The 26,570-nt window shown below is 42.4% G+C and overlaps 1 protein-coding gene across 1 annotated transcript; it reads right to left on the bottom strand.

Moving 5' to 3' along the window:
* Positions 1-1,013: 1,013 nt before the first annotated feature.
* LOC120026406 (laminin subunit gamma-3-like) lies at positions 1,014-25,067 on the bottom strand. The gene is made up of 10 exons (XM_038971266.1): positions 24,860-25,067; positions 23,202-23,278; positions 22,610-22,744; positions 16,762-17,011; positions 16,465-16,608; positions 13,639-13,741; positions 6,640-6,842; positions 6,335-6,475; positions 3,490-3,589; positions 1,014-2,763 (listed from the first exon to the last, which is right to left on the bottom strand). The coding sequence occupies exons 1-10, from the start codon at positions 25,022-25,024 to the stop codon at positions 2,501-2,503; spliced, it is 1,581 nt and encodes a 526-aa protein (XP_038827194.1). The 5' UTR covers positions 25,025-25,067; the 3' UTR covers positions 1,014-2,500.
* Between the last annotated feature and the right edge of the window lie 1,503 nt (positions 25,068-26,570).

Raw genomic sequence — 26,570 nt, forward strand, 5'->3', positions numbered from 1 at the left:
TCACTCTGGCTGTGTTCCAGCCCAATCCTGATCTTTTCCCCAATTATTGGCAAAAGAGTTGATCTGATTGGTCAGAAGACCAATTAGTGGAAAAATATCAGAATTAGGCTGCCTGTGTAAACACAGCCTTTGTGTAAATTTGTGTGCGTTTCTCTGCCCAGGCGTTGCTGACGCCTGACAGATCCTGGATTGGCATTTTAAGCATCAGCTAATATGTTATAGCAATCTGATGCCCGACTGCACAGTCGATGAGGTGGCAAGCAACCATTGGTTGATGCATACAAGGTCTGAGCAGGGGAACGCGACCACAGTCATCATATGACTTGTGTACCCAAAACGTCATGATTGACGTTCTATTAAATGTATAAACCCATGCAGTCATATAGGCCTACTCATCGCTTCGTAAGCACTAGAATCACAATGAAACCATTTGAACCATTGAGTTATAACAGGTTACTAATGATTTATAAATACAAACCACATATGTCTGTAACTTATAAAACCTTTAAATCGCTACCTAATCCCCTTATAAACTATTATGTCACTCTAGCCACCCAATTTGTTTTCAAAAAAGAGCTGATGTGATTGGTCAAAGATCCAAATTGGAGTGCCTGTGTTAGCATCCACTTATGTACAGGACATACCTTAAAGATTTTCCCGGAAGGGCCCTCATATAGTTAAATGCTAGGCTGGCCAGTGTTTTCCCTTCAGGAAGTGATGAACAGACCTGAATCTCTGTTTGGTCTGAGCAATCAGAAGCTGTCACAATCCTGTGAGTGTTAGTATGAAGAATGTGTGATATACAGTACAGATATACAGTATAAAGTAGTGTGGGGGTTTGGGCGTTGTGCAGTACAGATATATAAAGTAGTGCAGAGGTCCCAGAGTCCTGTATGATTCCACCCCAGTGGGTCAACTAACTCACAGCAAGTGATGCTCTCTGGCTTGTCAGGAACGCTAGTGACTCTTGGTCACCACCATATGGTAAATTAAAGAACTGCAGGGATGTTTGTCAGTTTAATATCAAACAAAGGATCCAGCATTTAACAGAAATATAGTCCATAAGACTGAAGTTATGAATGTAGTACAATTTGTATTGATATTAGGCACTTCTATCATTTCTTTTCATCAGTATTTGATCCAGTATATATTTAGTGTGCTTTATAGTCTTATTTATGGCTTTGTCAATAGCTGCGCTAGTTTCTCCAATAGTAATCAACAGCACCATCAACAAAAATCACACGATTTTGGGGGCGTACACACACACAGAGAGAATACATTACATTTTCAGGCCTTGTTTTCTACTTTGTTTACCAGGCTGTCATCTAAAACCAATCATATCTTATTTGTAGTCTGACAAAATTCCATCTGAAATAGAAAGGTCCCATTTCTAGCGACAGATTTCTATACCGTCAATAATTCAGTAGGTATTCCAGCCATTGTTACCCACATGGAGAAAGCCAACAGGTTGGTTGTTTTTATCCTTTTCCATTTGACAGACAGATCATTTGCTCAGAGAGAAAGGAGACTGAGGGAAAGCGAGAGGCACATGCAGAAGCACAAACTGAATGACTGTGTGCGCAGTTGAACCCTATGGAGGGCAAAATTACTAATTGTTAATTATGGAAGGCTGATGAAAATTGCTCAAGTGTAAATGAAGGTTTCACATTGGAGAAGCACCGCAGTTCAGACACACCTACCCCCAAAGTGGAAAATCAGCATTATTTTAAACTTGACAGGACACACTGGGCTGTTGAACAGGCAGCTATAGCTGACTTATTATTCACTGATTAATTACACTGCAGATGTTGTTGGAAACATTACAGGGGGAAATGAAATGAGAGATCATTGCTATGGAGACAGGGCAGGGGTAATGTGGAGTTGGGAGCGGGATGAGCTACAGAAAGATAAGTAAAGCCAAAAAGGAGTGAGGGGGTTGAACTAAAGGAAAAGCATGATGATGGTAGAAGTTCAAAGAGGGCAAGGAAAACTGCCTATGCCTGGATAGTAGTATTGAAGTGGTATCAGGCAGGTCAGAAAAGTATAGTGGAGAGTTTGAAAAGTATAGAGACTTAGTGGTAGAACTGTGTGACTGTGCACTGCAGTAGATGGGGATGCCCAACCACAGTATTGTCCAGTAACACCAACAAACTGAGAAGGATGCCACCTACACTATGTATGTGTCCCAAATGGAACCACATTCCCTACATAGTGCACTACTTCTGACCAAAGCTCTACAGGCACTCGTCAAAAGTCATGCACTATAGGGTGCCATTTGGGACAGACTACATCTACCCTAAAGCATTCAAATATCTGAGTCCTACCCACCATCTGAACTTCTAGAGTCCTCTCAGCATTCTTATGTCTAATTCAATTTTCCTGGTGTAAGAAACGTGGTAGACCCTCTTAAATCATTGAGGTTGAGTGAACGAGTGTGTGCACTTCAGGGAGGGAGTAGAATGAATGGAATATGACTTTAGTGTCCTCCTGGAGCCCCGTCCTAGTGTCCCTCTATCCCCGAGGCCTGGGGGCAGGTCTGGGGCAGGTGCAGGGCAATGTCCTTCAAACTATCTCGCTCCTGTCTTATCTCCTGCAGGTCCTGTTCCAGGTGGGTCAGTTGGCTCTTCTGGTCCTGGCCAGCTGACCATAGGGTCTGGATCTTCCCGTTCAGGGCAGGGCTCTCCACGCTGCCACGCATAACACCCAACCGCACCGCCGTCTCGCTCAGGATACGGTCAAACTGCTCCAGCACCATGCTCCCATCTGAAAGACAGAAAACAGTATTTGAGATAATACATTGTACAGTTATTGTGAAAAGGTGGAGAGACAGAAAGAGGGATGAATTTGTACTTTCAAGCTAGGAGTGTTGAACAGGCCTAGTATTTAACTCTTGCCATCAGCAAGGCTCTTGTCTTGTGTGGTCACTGAGGTCTATGTGCCACCCTGTTGTGCCCACCCAACGATGGGGTTGGCCAGCGTTATGAGTGGACGTTTCTCCATCAGGATGGTGCCCACATCACAACTGACTCATTAACAGGGACAGAGGAACTGTGGGAAACCATTTAGTCACCTGGACAGCTGGTTTATGCATTTAATCAATACAAATATTTTATTGAAACAGTTGTAACAGTATCTAGTTTGCTAATTCTACTGGTAAACAGGATATCTGAATTCACATATTTTCTAGAGAGGTGGGTCAACAACATTCTTCCTTCATCTGAGAAATCCATCTGGACCACTTTACTAACAACCATTCTGACATAGCATCACTGATCTGATGGAAGTCAGGTGTGAGTGATCAGTGGTGAGGAGGGCAGTAACATGTGGGCTTAGATGCGTCTGGTTGAGCTGACATGTTGGATTTGTTACTGCATGAAATTTAGAGCGCGTCCAAATTTGTACCCTATTCCCCATAGCTAAAAGTAGTACACTATATAGGGAGTAGGGTGTCATTTGGGACAGCCCATTAAATGTCAGATTTGAACTTACCCATGTTACTGATGAGCTGGATGAGTGTGAGTGAATAGGCCTCCAGCTGAAACTTAGCTGCCTGGATGTCCCCCTTCACACTGGTCAGAGACTCTACAGGCTGGAGATCAGAGGGACAAATAGACAGGGACATATTGTAATGAAAACTCAGGGAGAAAAAGGTGTAGACTCACATGCAGAGCACAGCAGGTGTTTATTTCGCAGAAGGCAGGAATCATGGTTACAGGCAGGCAAACGAATCAAAACTAGGACTGAAGGCTATACCTGGTTCTCACAAAAGAGCAAGGAAAAGGCTTAGTAGAGTCAAAACCAACAATACCTCACAAAGGCACAAACAGAATGAACTGAACTAAATAAGGAGCTGATGAGACCAGGTGAGTAACTAACACAGGTGAAATCAATGAACACAAATGAAAGACAGGGCTACGTTCAAGAACACAAAGAAACAGGGCTACGTTCAAGAACACAACGAAACAGAACACAAGGTTGACTAAGAAAATAAATACAGAACCTTACACATTTGTACTGTATATACACAGAGCAGTTAAAAGTTGGGATACACCTACTCATTTCAGGGTTTTTCTTTATTTTGACTATTTCTACATTGTATAAAAATAGTGAAGACATCAAAACTATGAAATAACACATATGGAATCATGTAGTAACCAAAAAATATATATATATATTTTGTATTTGAGATTCTTCAAAGTAGCCACCCTTTGCCTTGATGACAGCTTTGCACACTCTTGGCATTCTCTCAACCAGCATCATGAGGTAGTCACATGGAATGCATTTATATTAACAGGTGTGCCTTGGAAAGAAATTCCACAAATTAACTTTTAACTTCTTAATACGTTTGAGCCAATCAGTTGTGTTGTGACAAGGTAGGGGTGGTATATAGAAGACAGCCCTATTTGGTAAAAGACCAAGTCAATATTATGGCAAGAACAGCTCAAATAAGCAAAGAGAAATGACAGTCTATCATTACTTTAAGACATGAAGGTCAGTCAATATGGAAAATTTTAAGAACTTTTAAAGTTTCTTTAAGTGCAGTTCAAAAAACCATCAAGCGCCATGATGAAACTGGCTCTCATGAGGACCGCCACAGGAAAGGAAGACCCAGAGTTACCTCTGCTGCAGAGGATAAGTTCATTAGAGTTAACTGCACCTCAGATTGCAGGCCAAATAAATGTTTTACAGAGTTCAAGTAACAGACGCATCTCAACATCAACTGTTCAGAGGAGACTGCGTGAATCAGGCCTTCATGGTCCAATTGCTGCAAAGAAACCACTACTAAAGGACACCAATAATAATAAGAGACTTGCTTGGGCCAAGAAACACGACCAATGGACATTAGACTGGTGGAAATCTGTCTTTTGGTCTGATGAGTCCAAATTTGAGATTTTGTGTTCCAACCACTGTGTCTTTGTGAGACACAGAGTAGGTGAACGGATGATCTCTACATGTGTGGTTCCCACCGTGAAGCATGGAGGAGGAGGTGTGATTGTGTGGTGGTACTTTGCTGGTGACACTGTCTGTTATTTGTTTAGAATTCACATTTAACCAGCCTGGCTACCACAGCATTCTGCAGTGATACGCCATCCCATCTGGTTTGCGCTTAGTGGGACTATCATTTGTTTTTCAACAGGACAATGACCCAAGACACCTCCAGGCTGCGTAAGGGCTATTTGACCAAGAAGGAGAGTGATGGAGTGCTGCATCAGATGACCTGGCCTCTACAATCACCCGACCTCAATCCAATTGAGATGGTTTAGGATGAGTTGAACCCCAGGGTGAAGGAAAAGCAGCCAACAAGTGCCCAGCATATGTGGGAACTCCTTCAATACTGTTGGAAAAGCATTCCAGGTGAAGCTGGTTGAGAGAATGACAAGTGTGCAAAGCTGTCATCAAGGCAAAGGGTGGCTACTTTGAAGAATCTGAAATATTTTTGGGGGTCACTATATTATTCCATATGTGGTATTTCATTGTTTTGATGTCTTCACTATTATTCTACAATGTAGAAAACAGTAAAAAATAAAGAAAAACCCTAGAATGAGTAGGTGTGTCCAAATCTTTGGCGTGTACTGCATATAGAGAGATAGATAGATGGCAACATTATAGCATACAGTGTGGGGGCTGAATCCCCCTTCAGATCCGCATGTGTAACTCCTCGTAACTTTCAAATCAAAGTGTATTTGTCACTTGCACAGAATACAGCGGGTTTAACGGTACCATGAAATACTTACAAATGCTTACTTTCAAGGATTCATGGAGCAATGTCAGTTGTATATTTGTTTGAAAATTTGCCCATGCAAATCTCAAGCTAGGATTCAACCCTAAGTGATTGGATATAGTATTGTACTAAATACTCTTTCAGGTCCCAGATTATTGGTTGTGTTGTGTTACCTATGAGTTGAGTTGGGCTTGTGCAGTGTGGTTGATTATTGGTTGTGTAGTGGTTACATATGAGTTGAGTTGGGCTTGTGCCTGGGCAGTGTGGTTGATTATTGGTTGTGTAGTGGTTACCTATGAGTTGAGTTGGGTTTGTGCCTGGGCAGTGTGGTTGATTATTGGTTGTCTAGTGGTTACATATGAGTTGAGTTGGGCTTGTGCCTGGGCAGTGTGGTTGATTATTGGTTGTGTAGTGGTTACATATGAGTTGAGTTGGGCTTGTGCCTGGGCAGTGTGGTTGATTATTGGTTGTGTAGTGGTTACATATGAGTTGAGTTGGGTTTGTGCCTGGGCAGTGTGGTTGATTATTGGTTGTGTAGTGGTTACATACATATGAGTTGAGTTGGGCTTGTGCCTGGGCAGTGTGGTTGATTATTGGTTGTGTTGTGGTTACCTCTACGTTGAGTTGAGCTCGTGCCTGGGCAGTGTGGTTCTCCAGCTCAGCCAGCTGCTGCAGGGCTGTGTCCACAGAGGAGCTGAGCTGGGCAGACGCTGTCCTCACGTGCTTGGCCTTGGTCAGGGTGGCCCTGGCCTCCTGGGTTCAGAGAAAAACACAGACAAATGAATACGAAGAAAAAAGAAAGGAGACAAATAAACAGGATTCATAGGGGTGTGATGTGACTTATGTGAATGGAATTTAAATTGCGCACACACACACACAAACAACAACACACACATTTGCCCCCCCCCCATACTCACTTTAGACAGGGCGTGTGCAGTGTGTTCTGCCTGTTCTGCGGTAGCATTGGAGAGGGTAGCGTTATCCAGGGCAGGCCTCAGGACTCTCTCTGTCTGGTTCACCTTCTTATTGATGTCTTCCAGAACCTTCTCCCTCAGCAGCGTCTCCTTCTTCAGAGCAGCCTTGGTCTGGGCCTGCCTTCGAGGCCACTCTCTCTGCATGTCTAGGGTGGGGAATGGACAGGGGCAAGGCAGGTTGGCCACTGACATGGTTAAAGAAGTGTGATAGCAACTGACAAAACGTTTTTTATTCTATCCTATCCTATTCTATTTCACAATCCATGTACTAGTAACAAAGTAATGAGAAAATATGAGTTCTAGTTCCATTCAATTCTATTCCTTCCCTTACAAAAAAACCATGACAAACATCACGTGACATCACATGACATCACAAACATCACATGTCACGTGGGAAAAACAGACATGTGCGTCAGACGTGGAGTCAGACACGTGTGAAGTTTCACATGTACATTTTTCACATGTATGTAATTGGCAGGATAAGAACCCAGGTCTCCCATTGGAGAAGACAAAGTCTAGCCCATCTGACCAAGAGGGCCAACACTCATTTTGAAGTCGCAGGCGGGCTACCTGATCACATGACCATGACCAACCATTAACAACTCAAGTCTGCTACACTTTCAGCTCTCTCTCTCTCTCTCCTCCTTAATTTTTTGTTTAAAACTGTTGAACTATTGTCTTTCTCCCTCTTTGAGTCAACTACTGACCACATTTTATGCACTGCAGCGCTAGCTAGCTGTAGCTTATGCGTTCAGTACTAGATTAATTATCTGATCCTTTGATTGGGTGGACAATATGTCAGTTCATGTTACAAGAGCTCTGATAGGTTGGAGGATGTCCTCTGGAAGATGTCTATGGAAGGGAGTGAGAATCCTGATTCTCCTAGATTTTGTATTGAAGTCAATGCATCAGAAACTAGCTGTCCTCTGGCTTCACCACAGTGCTACCTTATTGAGTGGTGTTGAGGCTACTGTAGACCTACATAGCAAAACAATGTGTTTTAATGAATTATTTTGTGACGTGAATATATTTAGTGTAGTTTTATCTAAAAATTAACATTTTTTTATGTTTCAATATTCTTATTTTTATTAAATTCACTGAAGAGGATGGTCCTCCCCTTCCTCACCTAAGGAGCCTCCACTGGTAGATATGTATAGGGGTAAAGTGCCTAGGCATCAGGATATATGATAAACAAAGTAGCAACAGCATATATGATGATTGTATGTGAGAGGATGTGCGTGAGTGTGTAGGGCCCTGTGGGCATAGAAAGTGCAAAAATGTTAATAAAATACAACGGTCAATTTAGATAGCTATATAGCAGTCTTATGGCTTGGGGATAGAAGCTGTTCAGGAGCCTGTTGGTACCGCTTATCATGCGGATGCAGAGAGAGCAGTCTATGGCTTGGGTGGCTGGAGTCTTAAACAATTTTCCAGGCCTTCCTTTCACACCGCCCTGGATGGCAAGGAGCTTGGCCCCAGTGATGCACTGGTGATGCACACACCCCTGTGGGGTCCCTGCGTTTAGGTTCAGCGGGGCTGAGGTGATGTTGCCTATCCTCACCACCTGGGGTCGGCCAGTCAAGAAGTCCAGGATCCAGTTGCAGAGGGAGGTGTTCAGTCCCAGCGTCCTAAGCTTGGTGACGAGCTTGGAGGGGACAATGGTGTTGAACGCTGGGCTGTAGTCAATGAACAGCATTCTCACATAGGTATTCCTCTTACATGTACAGTTGAAGTCGGAAGTTTACATACACTTAGGTTGGAGTCATTAAAACTCGTTTTTCAACCACTACACAAATGTCTTGTTAACAAACTATAGATCTGGCAAGTCGGTTAGGACATCTACTTTCTGCATGACACAAGTAATTTTCCCAACAATTATTTACAGACAGATTATTTCACCTATAATTCACTGTATCACAATTCCAGTGGGTCAGAAGTTTACATACACTAAGTTGACTGTGCCTTTAAACAGCTTGGAAAATTCCAGAATATGATGTCATGGTTATAGAAGCTTCTGATAGGCTAATTGACATAATTTGAGTCAATTCGATTTGTACCTGTGGATGTATTTCAAGGCCCACCTTCAAATTCACTGCCTCTTTGCTTGACATCATGGGAAAATCAAAAGAAATCAGCCAAGACCTCAGGAAAAAAATAGTTGACCTCCACAAGTCTGGTTCATCCTTGGGAGCAATTTCCAAAGGTACCACGTTCATCTGTACAAACAATAGTACGCAAGTATAAACACCATGCGACCACGCAGCCGTCATACCGCTCAGGAAGGAGACGTGTTCTGTCTCCGAGAGATGAACGTACTTTGGTGTGAAAAGTGCAAATCAATCCCAGAACAACAGCAAAGGACCTTGTGAAGATGCTGGAAGAAACAGGTACAAAAGTATCTATATCTGTAACGTCCTGACCAGAGTTCTTATGTGTTTTGCTTGTTTAGTGTTGGTCAGGACGTGAGCTGGGTGGGAATTCTATGTTGTGTGTCTAGTTCGTCTGTTTCTGTGTTCAGCCTAATATGGTTCTCAATCAGAGACAGCTGTCAATCGTTGTCCCTGATTGAGAATCATATATAGGTGGCTTGTTTTGTGTTGGGGATTGTGGGTGGTTGTTTCCTGTGTCAGTGTTTGTGCCACACAGGACTGTGACGGTTAGTTCGTTTGTTATTTTGTATCGTGTCTATGTCTAACGTTAGTAGCTTGTGTATTGCACTTTCGTTTGTAGCTTCACGGTCGTTTGTTGTTTTGTATTAGTTTGTCAGTATCTTGTCTTTGTGTTTATTAAATTCATGGGAAATTACCACGCTGCACATTGGTCCTCCGATCCTTCTCTCCTCTCCTCGTCCGAGGAGGAGGAAGAGCTAGACTGCCGTTACAATATCCACAGTAAAACGAGTCCTATATCGACATAACCTGAAAGGCCGCTCAGCAAGGAAGAAGCCACTGCTCCAAAACCTCCATTAAAAAAGCCAGACTATGGTTTGCAACTGCACATGGGGACAAAGATCGTACTTTTTGGAGAAATGTCCTCTGGTCTGATGAAACAAAAATAGAACTGTTTGGTCATAATGACCATCGTTATGTTAGGAGGAAAAAGGGGGAGGCTGGCAAGCCGAAGAACACCATCCCAACCGTGAAGCACGGAGGTGGCAGCATCATGTTGTGGCGGTGCTTTGCTGCAGGAGGTGCTGGTGCACTTCACAAACTAGATGGCATCATGAAAAAATTAAATTATGTGGATATATTGAAGCAACATCTCAAGACATCAGTCAGGAAGTTAAAGCTTGGTTGCAAATGGGTCTTCCAAATGGACAATGACCCCAAGCATACTTCCAAAATTGTGGCAAAATGGCTTCAGGACAACAAAGTCAAGGTATTGGAGTGGCCATCACAAAACCCTGACCTCAATCCTATAGAATATTTGTGGTCAGAACTGAAAAAGCTTGTGCGAGCAAGGAGGCCTACAAACCTGATTCAGTTACACCAGCTCTGTCAGGAGGAACGGGCCAAAATTCATCCAACTTATTGTGGGAAGCTTGTGGAAGGATACCCGAAACGTTTGACCCAAGTTAAACAATTTTAAGGGCAATGCTACCAAATACTAATTGAGTGTATGTAAACTTCTGACCCAGTGGGAATGTGATGAAAGAAATAAAAGCTGAAATAATTAATTCTCTGCTATTATTCTGACATTTCACATTCTTAAAATAAAGTGGTGATCCTAACTGACCTAAGACAGGGAATTTTTACTAGGATTAAATGTCAGGAATTGTGAAAAACTGAGTTTAAATGTATTTGGCTAAGGTGTATGTAAACTTCCGACTTCAACTGTATCTAGGTGGGTGAGGGCAGTGTGGAGTGCAATTGAGATTGCGTCATCTATGGACCTGTTGTGGCGATATGCAAATTGGAGTGAGTCTGGGATGACGAAGCTAATTTCCTGCAATTCCATCCATTTTGCTATGGGGTTTTGTACTGTGTATTTAAATACTGTATTCTCGACATAGCTTATCCTAATATTTCTACTACCGTAAAATGCATTTTAGTTTCACTGTTTATATACAACGCATATTTATTAATACAGTGCATTTGGAAAGTATTCAGACCCGTTGACTTTTTCCACTTTTTTCACGTTACAGCCTTATTCTAAAATTGATTAAATACTTTCCCCCCCCTCATCAATCTACACACAATAACCCATAATGACAAAGCAAAATCAGGTTTTAGAAATGTTTGCAAATGTATAAAAAATTAAAACTTAAATATTACATTTACATAAGTATTCAGACACTATACTCAATACTTCGTTGAAGCACCTAAAGTGCCTTGCAAAAGTATTCACCCCCCTTGGCCTTTTTCCTATTTTGTTTCATTACAACCTGTAATTAAAATTGATTTTTATTTGGATATATTTACACAAAATATTCCAAATTGGTGAAGTTAAATGAAAAAAATGACTTGTTTCAAAACATTATATATATATATATAAAAAATAAAAGTGGTGCATGCATATGTAATCAACCCCTTTGCTCTGAAGCCCCTAAATAAGATCTGGTGCAACCAATTACCTTCAGAAGTCACATAATTAATTAAATAAAGTCCACCTGTGTGCAATCTAAGTGTCACATGATCTGTCACATGATCTCAGTATATATACACCTGTTCTGAAAGGCCCCAGACCACCAAGCAAGCGGCACTATGAAGACCAAGGAGCTCTCCAAACAGATCAGGGACAAAGTTGTGGAGAAGTACAGATCAGGGTTGGGATACAAAAAAATATCTGAAACTTTGAACAACCCACGGAGCACCATTAAGTCCATTATTAAAAAATTGAAAGAATTTGGCACCACAACATACCTGCCAAGACAGGGCCGCCCACCAAAACTCACGGACCAGTCAAGGAGGGCATTAATCAGAGAGGCAACAAAGAGACCAAAGATAACCCTGAAGGAGCTGCAAAGCTCCACAGCGGAGATTGGAGTATCTGTCCATAGGACCATTTTATGCCTTACACGCCATAGAGCTGGGCTTACGGAAGAGTGGCCAGAAAAAAGCCATTGCTTAAAGAAAATAATAAGCAAACACGTTTGTTGTTCACCAAAAGGCATATGGAAGAAGGGACTCTGGTCAGATGAGACTAAAATGTAGCTTTTTGGCCATCAAGGAAAATCCTATGTCTGGCGCAAACCCAACACCTCTCATCATCCAGAGAACACCGCCGCTAAAAAACATCCCCACAGCATGATGCTGCCACCACCATGCTTCACCGTAGGGACGGTGCCAGGTTTCCTCCAGACGTGACGCTTGGCGTTCAGGCCAAAGGCTATAATCTTGGTTTCATCAGACCAGAGCATTTTGTTGCTCATGGTCTGAGAGTTCTTTAGATGCCTTTTAGCAAACTCCAAGCGGAGTTTGCCAAAAGTCACCTCCCTGACCAAGGCCCTTTTCCCCCGACTGCTCAGTTTGGCCAGACGGCCAGCTCTTGGAAAAGTCTTGGTGGTTCCAAACTTCTTCCATTTAAGAATGATGGAGGCCACTGTGTTCTTGGGGACTTTCAATGCTGCAGACATTTTTTGGTACCCTTCCCCAGATCTGTGCCTTGACACAATGCTGTCTTGGAGCTCTACGGACAATTCCTTCGACCTCATGGCTTGGTTTTTGCTCTGACATACACTGTCAACTGTGGGACCTTATATAGACAGGTGTGTGCCTTTCCAAATCATGTCCAAACAATTGAATTTAGCACAGGTGGCCTTCAATCAAGTTGTAGAAACATCTCAAGATGATCAATGGAAACAGGATGCAGCTGAGCTTAATTTCAAGGGTCTGAATAGTTATGTAAATAAGATATTTCTGTTTTCTATTTTTTATTTTGCAAAAAATTCTAAAAACCTGTTTTCACTTTGTCATTATGGGGTATTGTGTGTAGATTGTGTGTAGATTTATTTGTGTACTTGTTTGACATTTTACTGCATTGTTAAGAGTCAGTAACATAAGCATTTTGCTGCACGGGTTAAAACATCTGCTAAACTGTTTTGAAAGTCAATTTGTTTTAAAATCACATTGTTGTTTTTAGCTGTACAGATTATGTATTTTGGATGTTTTCAGTGTATTTTGAATGCTTTCAGACAATGTGATTACTTTTTTTGCACAAAACAATTACAAAAAGTAAACTTGAGTTAAATGACTAAATCTGAGATCGCTACTTTTAGCATGTTAAATATAATCAAGAAGGAGACAGAACGCTAGCTTCTCTGTCCTTTTTGATGAGCTTCTTTCAATGGTCACTGACCAACGTATGAAGAAGAGAGGCATGCACCTGCAGCAGTAACACTCCAAAAGGTTGGCTCAGAAATAATAAATCATTCTTTTTAAAACACTTTAATTATTATACTCAGGTAGGCTAAGTTACCGTTTTACAGAATTTCATATGTGGAAACTCTACTACATGTGAAAATATGGTTTCATATGTGAAACATAGGCTCAACATGTGAAACAACTATTTAAATTGTGAAAATTCAATTGAAGCTGCAAATTTGACATGCTTTTCTTTGTAAGGGTTTATATTCAGACTACCCTGATGAGATTTCCAACAACTAATATGACGTGACACTTTTTATTTATTTTTTTATAAACAGTGAATATATTGTTGAAATGAACTGGAGGCTGTGAAACTCAGAGTGCATTTGAGGCTTTGTTATTATTTCCCACAATCACAGCTGCTCTTCCTCCTCTCACAAAATGACAAGTGGAGCTTAACAGGGAGAAACAAACGGTTACATTGGTGTTACATTTGTTTTTCTAAGCATTTTGATATTTAATTAGAGTAACTCCGTGGGCTGATATTGCAGTGATGGGAATATGAAAACTAAGCAAAAAGTCTGAAATGTAAAACAACAGAAAAAGAAACAGAAATAGAACATGCTGCAAACGGCACCTTCCAGTTCTCTCCGCAGAGCGATGGCCTCTGACTCCATTTCTTTCCCTGTCACCACCGATGACAGGGCCAGGACCTTTGACCCATGGGCATGAGCTGTCAGCTGCAGAGGGATGTACCAGGGATAGAGAGAGAGTAGGGAGTGAACCTCACAGAACCTCAAGAGTTACACATCAGACAGCACAGCATCCTGACTATGTGGTCACTGACTGATTTCACGCAGAAGCATCTACTGTCTACTGTAGTTCTAATAAAACAATTGAAACAAATAATTAAGGAATTAATATTTTTCAGACGGACGATAAAAGTACTGTAAATTGTTTTATTATAATCTTTCTTATTATGTGTAATTGTTCTGCTTTCACTCTACAGCAGGGGTACGCGCAATTCCGTCAGTGGTTCGCCAAATAAAAATGTGATTCACATTTAATATATATATACATACATTTTTATTTGGCGTACCACTGACAGCATTGCGCGTACCCCTGCTGTAGAGTAAAAGCAGAACTGTCACGCCCTGACCTTAGAGATCCTTATTATTCTCTATGTTTGGTTAGGTCAGGGTGTGTTTCGGGTGGGAAAGTCTATGTTTTCTATTTCTTTGTTTTTGGCCAGTGTGGTTCCCAATCAGAGGCAGCTGTCTATCGTTGTCTCTGATTGGGGATCCTATATAAGTTGTCATCTTCCTTTTGGGTTTGGTGGGATCTTGTTTTCTGTTTAGTGTCTGTGCCTGACAGAACTGTTCGCGTTTGTTTTTTTTGTCATCAATAAAAAGACGATCTACGCCTACCACGATGAACCTTGGTCCACTCTTCATTCTACAAACGAGAGCCGTTACAAGAACAATTACACATAATAAGAAAGATTATAATAAAACATTTTACAGTACTTTTATTATATATATTATATACACTACCGTTCAAAAGTTTGGGGTCACAGAAATGTCATTGTTTTCGAAAGAAAAGCAAAAAAATGTGTCCATTAAAATATCGTAAAATTGATCACAAATACAGTGTAGACATTGTTGTTGTAAATGACTATTGTAGCTGGAAACGGCAGATTTTTTAATGGAATATCTGCATAGGCGTACAGAGGCCCATTATCAGCGACCATCACTCCTGTGTTCCAATGGCATGTTGTGTAAGCTAATCCAAGTTTATCATTTTAAAAGGCTAATTGATAATTAGAAAACAATTTTGCAATTATGTTAGCACAGCTGTTGTCCTGATTAAAGAAGTTTTTGAGCGAGAATTCAGACGACTTTCGAGTAGTAAGACGTATTAAAGCAACAGATACCATTAATAAGAAGGAACTAGAAGCGTCTTATATGGTGAGCTACCGAGTGGCTAGGACAGGCAAGACCCGTACTATTGTGGAGGACTTAATTATTCCTGCTGCCACAGATATGGCTGGGACAATGCTGGGGGAAAAGGCCAAAAAAACTATACAGACAATGCCTTCATCAAACAACACTGTTTCACGATGCATCAGTGACATTCACGATGCATCAGTGACAAACAATTACTGCTTCGCATATAAGCCGGTGAATTCTATGTGTTACAGCTAGATGAGTCAACAGACGTGGTGACACGTTTTTTTTAATTGAGAGACGAGCTTAAAGTTTTCTTTACTGACCATAATTTTCACTTGTCTGACCGCTTGCATGATGATGAGTTTCTCACACGACTGGTATATCTGAGTGATGTTTTTTCTTGCCTGAATAATCTGAATCTAGGATTACAGGGACTTTCCGCATCTATATTCAATGTGCGGGACAAAATTGAGGCTATGATTAAGAAGTTGGAGCTCTTCTCTGTCTGCATTAACAAGGACAACACACACGTCTTTCCATCATTGTATGATTTTCTGTGTGCAAATGAACTCAAGCTTACAGACAATGTCAAATGTGATATGGCGAAGCACCTGAATGAGTTGGGTCCGCAATTACGCAGGTACTTTCCCGAAACGGATGACACAAACAACTGGATTCGTTATCCCTTTCATGTCCTGCCTCCAGTCCACTTACCGATATCTGAACAAGAGAGCCTCATCGAAATTGCAACAAGCGGTTCTGTGAAAATTGAATTTAATCAGAAGCCACTGGCAGATTTCTGGATTGGGCTGCGCTCAGAGGATCCTGCGTTGGCAAATTGCGCTGATAAGACTCTGATGCCCTTTGCAATCACATACCTATGTGAGAGTGGATTCTCGGCCCTCACTAGCATGAAAACTAAATACATATGTGTGTGGAATATCTGTGGAAAATGATTTAAGACTGAGACTCTCCAATACAACCCAACATTGCAGAGATACGTGCATCCTTTCAAGCACACCCTTCTCATTAACCTGTGGTGAGTTATTCACAATTTTCGTTGTGAAAATAAGGTTTTATATGTAAGATGGCTATATAAAGAGCAAAATAATGTATTATTATTATATTATTATTTGTGCACTGGTCCTATAAGAGCTCTTTGTCACTTCCCACGAGCTGGGTTGTGACAAACTCACACATTCTTATGTTTAATAAAAGTATCGTATAGTGTGTGTGTGGCAGGCTTACAATGATGGCAAAAAACAACATTTGAGAGTGCGCTGACCCTGGTGCTAGAGGGGGTACGCAGCTGGAGGTTGAATGTTTGAAGAGGTATGGCACTATAAAAGTTTGGGAACCATTGCTCTACAGGATATTGAACTGTATGTGGATTGTGTGTACATTCTATTGTCTATTTTTGTCAGTATATACTGTTTATTGCTGTCAGCAACATTTCACCAGGTCATATTCCTGGTACATGTAAATGTTAGGTGTGCAGATAAAACCCCCTCTACCTTGTATATATCCTTTACAGCAGCCATGTTGTTGTGAGCGGTCTGTATGCGAGGCTCCATCTCCTCTCTGATCTTATTGACCAGCTCCTCTTTAGACTGGACATTAAACGCCAGCTCAGCTGTCCTGTTGCTTAGCTCAACATCCTGAGGAAAGGGGAGAACAGCTGTCATTCATTCATTCATTCAGACATTCAGTCAGAAATTCAGTCAGTCAGTCAATAAGTCAGTCAGTCAGTCAGTCCGTCAACTTGAGAGTACAATGAGTTCTTATTACCCCTGACCCCGGTAGCCACTGACCTCTGATTGATTGGCAGCCGGTGCGAGGCTGGGGTCTGATTGGTTGTAACCCTGTGTTGGTCTGAGATCTGATTGGTTGGTTCCTGATGTGGATTTGGGCCTCCTCTGGGACAGCTCCAATAGGGAGGAGGTGAGGTTACCTAGGGCAACCAAGACATCAGCAGACTCCTCCTCCAGAGACAGTTGATTGGCTAGAGTCCTATTCACTTGGGCAGTCAGATTCTCCTTTATCTGCTGCATGTCTGCCAGTCTGAGAGAGAGAAAGAGAGAGAACGAGAGAGAGAGGGGGGAGGGTGTTAGATCATTCAGTGTTTTGATTCTTGACACACTCGCGTGCACACACACGCTCACATACACACACACGCACACAAACACACACAATCAATCATCAATCAATCAAATGTATTTATAAAGCCATTTTTACATCAGCAGATGTCACAAAGTGCTGTACAGAAACCCAGCCTGAAACCCCAAACAGCAAGCAATGCAGATGTAGAAGCACGGTGGCTAGGAAAAACTCCCTAGAAAGGCAGGAACCTAGGAAGCAACTTAGAGAGGAACCAGGCTCTGAGGGGTGGCCACACATCCTCCCACACACACCCTTCCACCCATGCACCCACCAAATTGCTCTGAAAGATTACGATTAAATCCCCAGAAGCAAGCAGACTAGTGCTGGTATGAGGGTAATCAATTTCTTGGCTCCTGCCTGCTCCCATCGTGGCGTGGCGTGGCGTGGCCACCAGAGGTTTTTGCATGGTTCCGTTGAGCTTTGGGGGTAATCCTCAGCGCAATCTCACGCTAGGAGATGCTGCTCCCTCCATGCTGCTCCCTCCATGAAAGCAGCCCCAGAAAGCAATTAGCTTAAAGAGGAGGGAAGAGAGCTGTTCCCCTGTGGCTAAATGTCTTATTTTCAAAACTCCAGTGTAGCCTAAGTACCAGTCTCTTTAGCTAGCGTTCCACTCCTTGCCACTTCTTGTCATTGCAAAAGAGACTGGCTTTCTGCAATCTTCAAATATGAACATTCTATCATTAATGAGATTGAGGAGATCAGAGGATTTGATCCTGATTCGATAACCCTCATAGCTATCATTCAATCACAATGTTTATGCAAATTAGACTGATAGTATATTTTCCTAACTTAATTCATGAATTTGATTGGAAACATTCTATCATTGGGCATTCTGATGTAATACATTTAATTGTAAACATAAACATTGGGCGTGGGGAGAACAGAGGATTCCCGTTTATTGGATTTTTAACACCAGCCCATACAATCACATCACACCAGAGAAGCTCTCGCCATTCAAACTTCCCCTCCAGTTCATTGTGAACGCTGTAGCCTATTTTATACCCAGCAATCAAGAGCAAGGTGCTATATACAGTACCAGTCAAAGGTTTGGGACACACCTACTCATTCAAGTTTTTTAAATTTATTTTTTTACTATTTTCTACATTGTAAAATAATAGTGAAGATATCAAAACTATTAAATAACACATATGAAATCATGTAGTAACCAAGTGTTAAACAAATTAAAATATATATAATATTTGAGATTCTTCAAAGTAGCCACCCTTTGCCTTGCAAAGGGTCAACCAGCATCATGAGGTAGTCACCTGGAATGCATTTCAATTAACAGGTGAGCCTTGTTAAAAGTGAATTTGTGGAATTTCTTTCCTTCTTAATGCGTTTGAGCCAATCAGTTGTGTTGTGACAAGGTAGGGGTGGTACACAGAAGATAGCTCTATTTGGTAAAAGACAAAGTCCATATTATGGCAAGAACAGCTGAAATAAGCAAAGAGATATGACAGTCCATCATTACTTTAAGACAAGGTCAGTCAATGCAGAACATTTCAAGAACGTTCCTTCAAGTGCAATTAAAAAAAAAACATCCAAACTTTTGACTGGTACTGTATACATATACAGAAGACAGAGATGTGTAAGTTAGAAGTTGATTCATATGCTAGCATATTAATCCATCATTCGTATGCTAGTCTACAGTGCATTTGGAAGGTATTCAGACCCCTTGACTTTTTCCACATTTTGTTACGTTACAGCCTTATTGTAAATTTGATTAAATATTTTTTTTCCCTCATCAGTCTACACACAATACCCCATAATGACAAAGCAAAAACAGGTTTTAGAAGAAAAAAAATATGTATGATTTGGACATGATTTGTTAAGGCACACACCTGTCTATATAAGATCCCACAATTGACAGTGTATGTCAGAGCAAAAACCAAGCCATGAGGTCGAAGGAATTGTCCGTAGAGCTCCGAGACAGGATTGTGTCGAGGTACAGATCTGTGGAAAGGTACCAAAAAATGTCTGCAGCATTGAAGGTCCCCAAGAACACAGTGGCCTCCATCATTCTTAAATGGAAGAAGTTTGGAACCATCAATACTTCTCCTAGAGCTGGCCGCCCGGCCAAACTGAGCAATCGGGGGAGAAGGGCCTCAGTCAGGGAGGGGACCAATAACCAGATGGTCACTCTGACAGAGCTCCAGTGGTCCTCTGTGGAATTGGGAGAACCTTCCAGAAGGACAACCATCTCTGTAGCACTCCACCAATCAGGCCAGAAGAAAGCCACTCCTCAGTAAAATGCACATGACAGCCTGCTTGAAGTTTGCCATGAGGCACCTAAAGGACTCTGACCATGAGAAACAAGATTCTCTTGTCTGATGTTACCAAGATTGAACTCTTTGGCCTGAATGCCAAGCGTCATGTCTGAAGAAAACCTGGTACCATCCCTACGGTGAAGCATGGTGGTGGCAGCATCATGCTGTGGGGATGTTTTTTAGCGGCAGGGACTGGGAGACTAGTCAGGATCGAGGGAAAGATGAACGGAGCAAAGTACAGAAAGATCGTTAATGAAAACCTGCTCCAGAGCGCACAGGACCTCAGACTGGGGCGAAGGTTCACCTTACAACAGGTTAACGACCCTAAACACACAGCCAAGACATCGAAGGAGTGGCTTTGGGACAACTTTGGGAATGTCCTTGAGTGGCCCAGCCAGAGCCCAGACTTGAACCCAACTGAACATCTCTGGAAAAACCTCTGTTTTCGCTTTGTCATTATGGAGTATTGTGTGTAGATTGATGAGGAACAAGGGGTCTGAATAATTTCCCAATGCACTGTATTGGGCCTTCTACAGTAAATTTAGGCGACAACCACCTGTGCTATGCAAGAACATTTTGTGCCAATGAATTGAAGTTGAACATCTTCTAACGCATCCGTTGAATTAAATGTGCAATACAAAAGTGTAGTGCCTAGGCCTATTTTATTAAAGAAACCCTGGCTGTTGACATACGCAACAGATCGCAAAGCAGGGAATCCCCATTCCACATTGAGCTAATTTTTGGAAATGGCAAGTTCACTTTTTCCTCCATAAATGCATATCAAGTGCAAGTACGCTTCCCAGCAGCTCACATTAGCAGGATGGGGGGCCTTTTCATTAGGAGGGACCTCTACCGTGGATAGCTAAAATAATGATAAACACTTCCTCAATTTAAATATTAGACCTATGGGGACACCTATAGCCTACCTTTGGCAGACCAGTACTAGTGATCATTGTAGCCTTTTATTGTCTAGATGTTGAAATATCTTCATGCCTAGAATACATTCACTCATTTGAATGAAAAAAAATTATAATTACATGGGGCAGTTTAGAAAAATGAATCCAGTGCAAATCTTCCTCTGGAATAAGGCACATGCTAGGATAATCATGACATAACCAACGTCTCTAGTAATACTATAGCTGTCTCTCTATCCCCCCATTAAACTTTCCTTGACAATTCATTTGATAGTCAACTAATGTTAGGCGTTAGGCTATGCTATAATGTAGCCTAGACATTCTTTCTGATCGACTACAGCCAGGAAGGTGTAGGAAGTTTTTTTTTTTTAAATACGTTTTTAGGAAAGGAAAAATGTGATTTGTGTGTCTGAGGTGTGCAGGTGACTTTGAGTCTTTTTAGGATGTGTGTGTGTCTGTGTGAGTTCACTAATTCTCTCCATGTCCATTCAGAAACGTTGTCATGGAACATATGAATGTTGTTTCCAACTCCCCATCAGCAACTGCCGTAAATCCGTCTGCATATTGAACGTTGAGATTGCCGAAAGGCCAGTCTCTTTGGCAATGACAAGGAGTGGCAAGGAGTGGAATGTTAGCTAAAGAGACTGGTACCCAGGCTAACTCCAGTGTGCTCTAAACAGCTGCTATAAAGAGCAGGATTCATGACCTTGTTTTGTGGGGCACCACTACAGCTAACACCACACCTGGGTCCTATTTGGGAGAAATATCCCGAGGAGAAAAGGAGAGGAGCAACAACATTGTGTAAATGAAGTACTGTGTTGAGATATTGCTTCAAGGGACATGTCTGTTTTTATCCATGCAGGTTAACAGGCTTTTTTGCACCTCATGTTGAGCCTTTAAAATGATGTTGTGTTGGAGGAATGGTGCGGCAAGAAAGAGAGAGAGAGAAAGAGTGTGTGTATCTGCGTGTGTACTGTGTAGGTTTGTATGTATGTTTAGATTAGAGATTAGAGAGTTTAATAGTCACATGTACAGGGTTACAGATGTATTACAGGGTACAGTGTAATGCAGTGTAATGCAAAAATGTAGAACATATTAACAACTGTGGCAATGATACATATCCATTGTGGTGGAAGCAGGGAGGGAGCAGCAGGGGGGCGGCAGGAGGGAGAGTGGGAGCAGGTTGCTGACTGGTGGTGGTTATTCAGCAGTCTGATGGTCTGGGGGTAGAAGCTATTGGCCAGTCTTACTCTTTTTTTTGCCATGATGCTCCTGTACTGCCTGCGTCTGAGTGATGGAAGCAGGGAGAACAGGCCATGGCTTGGGTGGCTGGAGTCCCTGATGATATTCTAGGCCTTCCTGCGACACCTGGTATTGTAAGTGTCCTGGAGGGCAGACAGTGTGCACCCAATGGTGCGTTCGGCTGAGTGTACCACCCTCTGTAGCACCTTGTGGTCCGCGGCGGTGGAGATGCCATACCAGGCTGTGATGCAGTTCGTCAGAATGCTCTTGATGGTGCTCCTGTAGAACACTGTGAGGGCCCTCGGGGACAGGCCAGATTTCTTCAGCATCCTGAGGTTGAAGAGTCGCTGTTGTGGCTTCTTCACCACGGTGTCCATGTGGTTTGACCATTTCAGCTCCTCTGAAATGTGTACGTCAAGGAACGTGAAGTGGTCCCACGCTGTCAGAGTGCCTACCTCTTCCCTGTAGGCCATCTCGTTTTTGTTGGTATTCAGGCCTACTGCTGTTGTGTCGTCAGCGAACTTGATGATGGAGTTGGAACTGTGTGCGGCCACGCAGTCGTGGGTATACAGGGAGTACAGGAGGGGACTGAGTACAAACCCTAGTGGGGCCCTCGTGTTGAGAATCAGTGTCGAGGAGGTAATGTTGCCTATCTTCACCCCCTGGAGGTGTCCCGTCAGGAAGTCCAGGACCCAGTTGCATAGGGAGGAGTTCAGTCCCAGGGCCGTTAGCTTTGTGGTGAGCTTAGAGGGCACTATGTTATTGAAGGCCGAGCTGTAGTCAATGAACAGCATCCTCACATATGTATTCCTTTTGTCCAGGTGGGTAAGGGCAGTGTTCAGTTCATTGTCGATTGCGTCGTCCGTGGATCTGTCAGGGGTATCGGCGAATTGGAGAGGGTCGAGTGTGTCGGGGAAGGAGGAGGTGATACGGTCTTTGACTAGCCTCTCGAAGCACTTCATGATGTGTGTCTGTGCTTGTGTGTGTGTGTGTGTGTGTGTGTGTTCCTGTATGCCTGCCTACGTGTGTTCTTCCACATGCCTGCATATGTGTGTGTGATATGTGTAGTTACTCACTGCTCTGTGAGGTTGCTGATGTATTCCTTTGTAGAGTTGTCCTCCAGTAGGTCCATCAGTAGAGAGTAGGTCTGGTTGGAGGCCATGAACGCCTTGGTAGCTATAGACTCTATACGACCAGACATCTCTGTGTGGCTGACAGATAGAGAGAAAAACAGATAGGGTATTAGATATATGGGCCTGACAACCACACCTGGGTTCAAATAGTATTTGTTTGACTTCAGCTTGGTTGATCTTGTCTGCCGCAATGGAACTGAATAGAACCAAAAATGCAAGCTCAAACCCTGCCCATCCTGGCACTCCAGGCAGGTTTGAGGAAACGCTTTCAATTATTTGACAAAAAAACAACTGGTCTGCTGAGGAAGTCAAATGGATTCCAGCTATTGAGTCAATCTCTCCATTTCCTCTCACTAGACCTAATGTATTTCTTCTGCATAATAAGGTTTTGTATTATTGTCATTGATTGAGGGTGTCTGTGGCAGGCCAGCCATTGTGCGACTGACAGATGGAAGAGGCAGGGCCTACATTAGGGGAGATGACCTTTGTTTGCCATAATTGGCCACTTAAAGTCTATTGAACTCCACTGACTTACCTTTTCATAAGGACCTCTGATTGGTTCACCGCTGAGTTCCATCGGTTGGGCACCGGTGGCACCTCGAAAGGAATGACCTTTGGAAAAGCATAGAAAAAATGTATGAAATGAAAGCGTGCAGAGGTGGCAGGCTAGCAGACAAAAGAAAACTGTCTGAGGACAAGGTGCTACACATGCTCTGGATAGAATGTGACGTCAGTTGATTTAAAACCTGAATCGTGACCATGCACAGTTATCAGCTAACCTTACATGACCCCAGGACCAGTGTTAAACTCACAGAAAGTAGACTGACTCAATAAAGTCATTTCAGGAAGTCATACTGAAGGCTCCAACTACAGCACATATTCACTCACTAACGTATACAGAGTCAATGTTTCCATTTACAAGTCCTAGTGCATAAATGTTGACTATTTCACTGTGTGACATTTATTTTGAGAAAGTGCTAATAAAATAGAGGAAAGTGAATCACAGTATATGACACGCAAAGATGTTCTCTTCCTATTTCAGAGCCGTTCTGCTTGTTAATGTGGAATTGCAATGCTCTGGCTCCAGGTTTGCACACACACACACACACACACACACACACACACACACACACACACACACACACACACACACACACACACACACACACACACACACACACACACACACACACACACACACACACACACACAGCCAAAACAAGCGCTCTCATTTCCCCAAAACCACATAACATGGCAGCCATATTCATAATAGATTCCAAGCTGCTGCTAGTGAGCATGGAGCGACTGGGAAAAGCTTGAGCTGTGGGTGCAGAACAAATTGTTCATTTCATTTGAGTGTCAGTCAGAGAAACTGTGTGCTCTCTCTCTGCTCTCTCTCCATGGTAGGGATATGGAGCTTCAGAGGGAGAAATACTGCACTTTAGCCATCACTGTGGATCAATACATTACACCTCTACTGAATCATCAGTATCCTTCCCAGGATAAAAAATGACAAAATACTTGAAATGGACAAATGACTATCTACCTCGTCAGCATATATTGTGTGAGCTCTACTGTATACATGTGAGCTCTACTGTATACATGTGAGCTCTGCTGTATACATGAATGTATGATACTGCTTATTATAATAAGATAAACTATAGTTATGACTGCTTCAAATGACTCAACAGCAGGCATCGATGTGTCAGAGACAGTGGCTGTGTCCCAATAAAATCCCCTTTCTACTGAAATGTGCACACGTTCACTACTTCCCACAAACACAATAGCCTTGGATTGGTGGAGGATGGCTAGTGTGTTTCCACCATATTTCTTATGCCAGTCATTTACTTTCAAATCAGTGAAGGGAAGTGAACAAGTGCACACTTTGAGAGGAAGGAGAAATACAGATGTAGGATCTTAATTTGACCATCCTGTTTCAGGATTTAATAATTGTAGTGTATTTGAGGTTTAAAAAGACTTCTGAAGTTTTTAATTTCTACTTTGAAATTTCAGACAATTTTCCCTTACGAAAAATGTATCAACCCCTACAAAAATGTTGATTAATTAAAATAATTATAAATCACATTTCCTGTTGCTGTAGGATCATTTTCTGGATGTAGCAAACAGGCTCAAATTAAGATCCGACATCTGTAATTAGGACATAGCCAAAGTGAGAGTAAATGTCCCACTGACCATGTTGTCCAGGTCCAGTGTTGCCTGCTTCAGCTGTGTCTGTGCACTTCTGACCACTGATACAGCGTCAGCAAGGGTACTACACAATGTTCTCCGCCTGTTCTCATTCCCCTCCTCCTTTTTCTCATCCTCCTGCTCTTCCTCCATGCTGGCACTACAGTGCATAGCTGGGGTAACATGGTGCAGCTGGGCTGAGAGAGTGTGTGTAGACGTCTCCATGAGAGCAAACTGTTTAACCAAGGCTTCCTTTGCCTCTGCAGAGAAACACAAAAACACTGATGTGAGAGAAAAACACACAGCATGGATCGTTAAATGGATCCTTTTAATTCCATTTCAATGTTATTGTTATTTAGGACACAAGTACTGCCAGCCCCTTTATAGTAGGACTTTGTAGTGGAACTGTTGCGTTTGATTTTATTTTCTTAAAAAAAATGTTTTATTTAACCTTTATTTAACTAGGCAAGTCAGTTAAGAACACATTCTTATTTACAATGACGGCCTACATATGATCATGGATTGCATGTGGTCAGTCGTCAATTCTCAGACTGAATTCACTGTTTGTGCTAAAAATGCTCTCTGTATGTCCGGGTGCCTTTGGTTATTGTTGTAGCTTTATGGTTAAGTTGTTTATTGCAGTGTGCCTCGCTGGTGTGACCTTCTGGTTCTATCTGTGAGAGGAGGATGTTTACTGCATCCTCTGTGGGATGTTATCCTGCGTTTATGTGTTTGTGTCCGTCTCTCTCTCTCTCACTCTCTTGCTCTCTCTCTCTCTCTCTGTGTGTGTGTGTGTGTGTGTGTGTGCGTGTGTGTATGTACAGTACGAGTCAAAAGTTTGGACACACCTATCATTCAAGGGTTTTTCTTAATTTTTACTATCTTGAAGGAGTTCCCACATATGCTGAGCACTTGTTGGCTGCTTTTCTTCACTCTGCGGTCCAACTCATCCCAAACCATCTCAATTGGGTTGAAGTCAGGTGATTGTGGAGGCCAGGTCATCTGATGCAGCACTTCATCACTCTCCTTCTTGGTCAAATAGCCTTTACACAGCCTGGAGGGGTGTTGGGCCATTGTCCTGTTGAAAACAAATGATACTCCCACTAAGCACAAACCAGATGGGATGGTGTATCGCTACAGAATGCTGTGGGAGCCAGGCTGGTTAAGTGTGCCTTGAATTCTAAATAAATCACAGACAGTGTCACCAGCAAAGCACCACCACACAATCACACCTCCTCCTCCATGCTTCACGGTGGGAACCACACATGCGGAGATCATCCGTTCACCTACTCTGCGTCTCACAAAGACACAGCGGTTGGAACACAAAATCTCAAATTTGGATTCATCAGACCAAATGACAGATTTCCACCAGTCTAATGTCCATTGCTCGTGTTTCTTGGCCCAAGCAAGTCTCTTCTTCTTATTGGTGTCCTTTAGTAGTGGTCTCTCTGCAGCAATTCGACCATGAAGGCCTGATTCACGCAGTCTCCTCTGAACAGTTGATGTTGAGATGAGTCTGTTACTTGAACTCTGTAAAGCATTTATTTGGCCTGCAATCTGAGGTGCAGTTAACTCTAATGAACTTATCCTCTGCAGCAGAGGTAATTCATGAGAGCCTGTTTCATCTCAGCGCTTGATGGTTTTTGCGACTACACTTGAAGAAACTTTCAAAGTTCTTGAAATGTTCTGCATTGACTGACCATCATGTCACGAAGTA

This window comes from Salvelinus namaycush, chromosome 31, assembly GCF_016432855.1.
Source record: "Salvelinus namaycush isolate Seneca chromosome 31, SaNama_1.0, whole genome shotgun sequence".
In the NCBI taxonomy this organism is placed as follows: domain Eukaryota; kingdom Metazoa; phylum Chordata; class Actinopteri; order Salmoniformes; family Salmonidae; genus Salvelinus; species Salvelinus namaycush.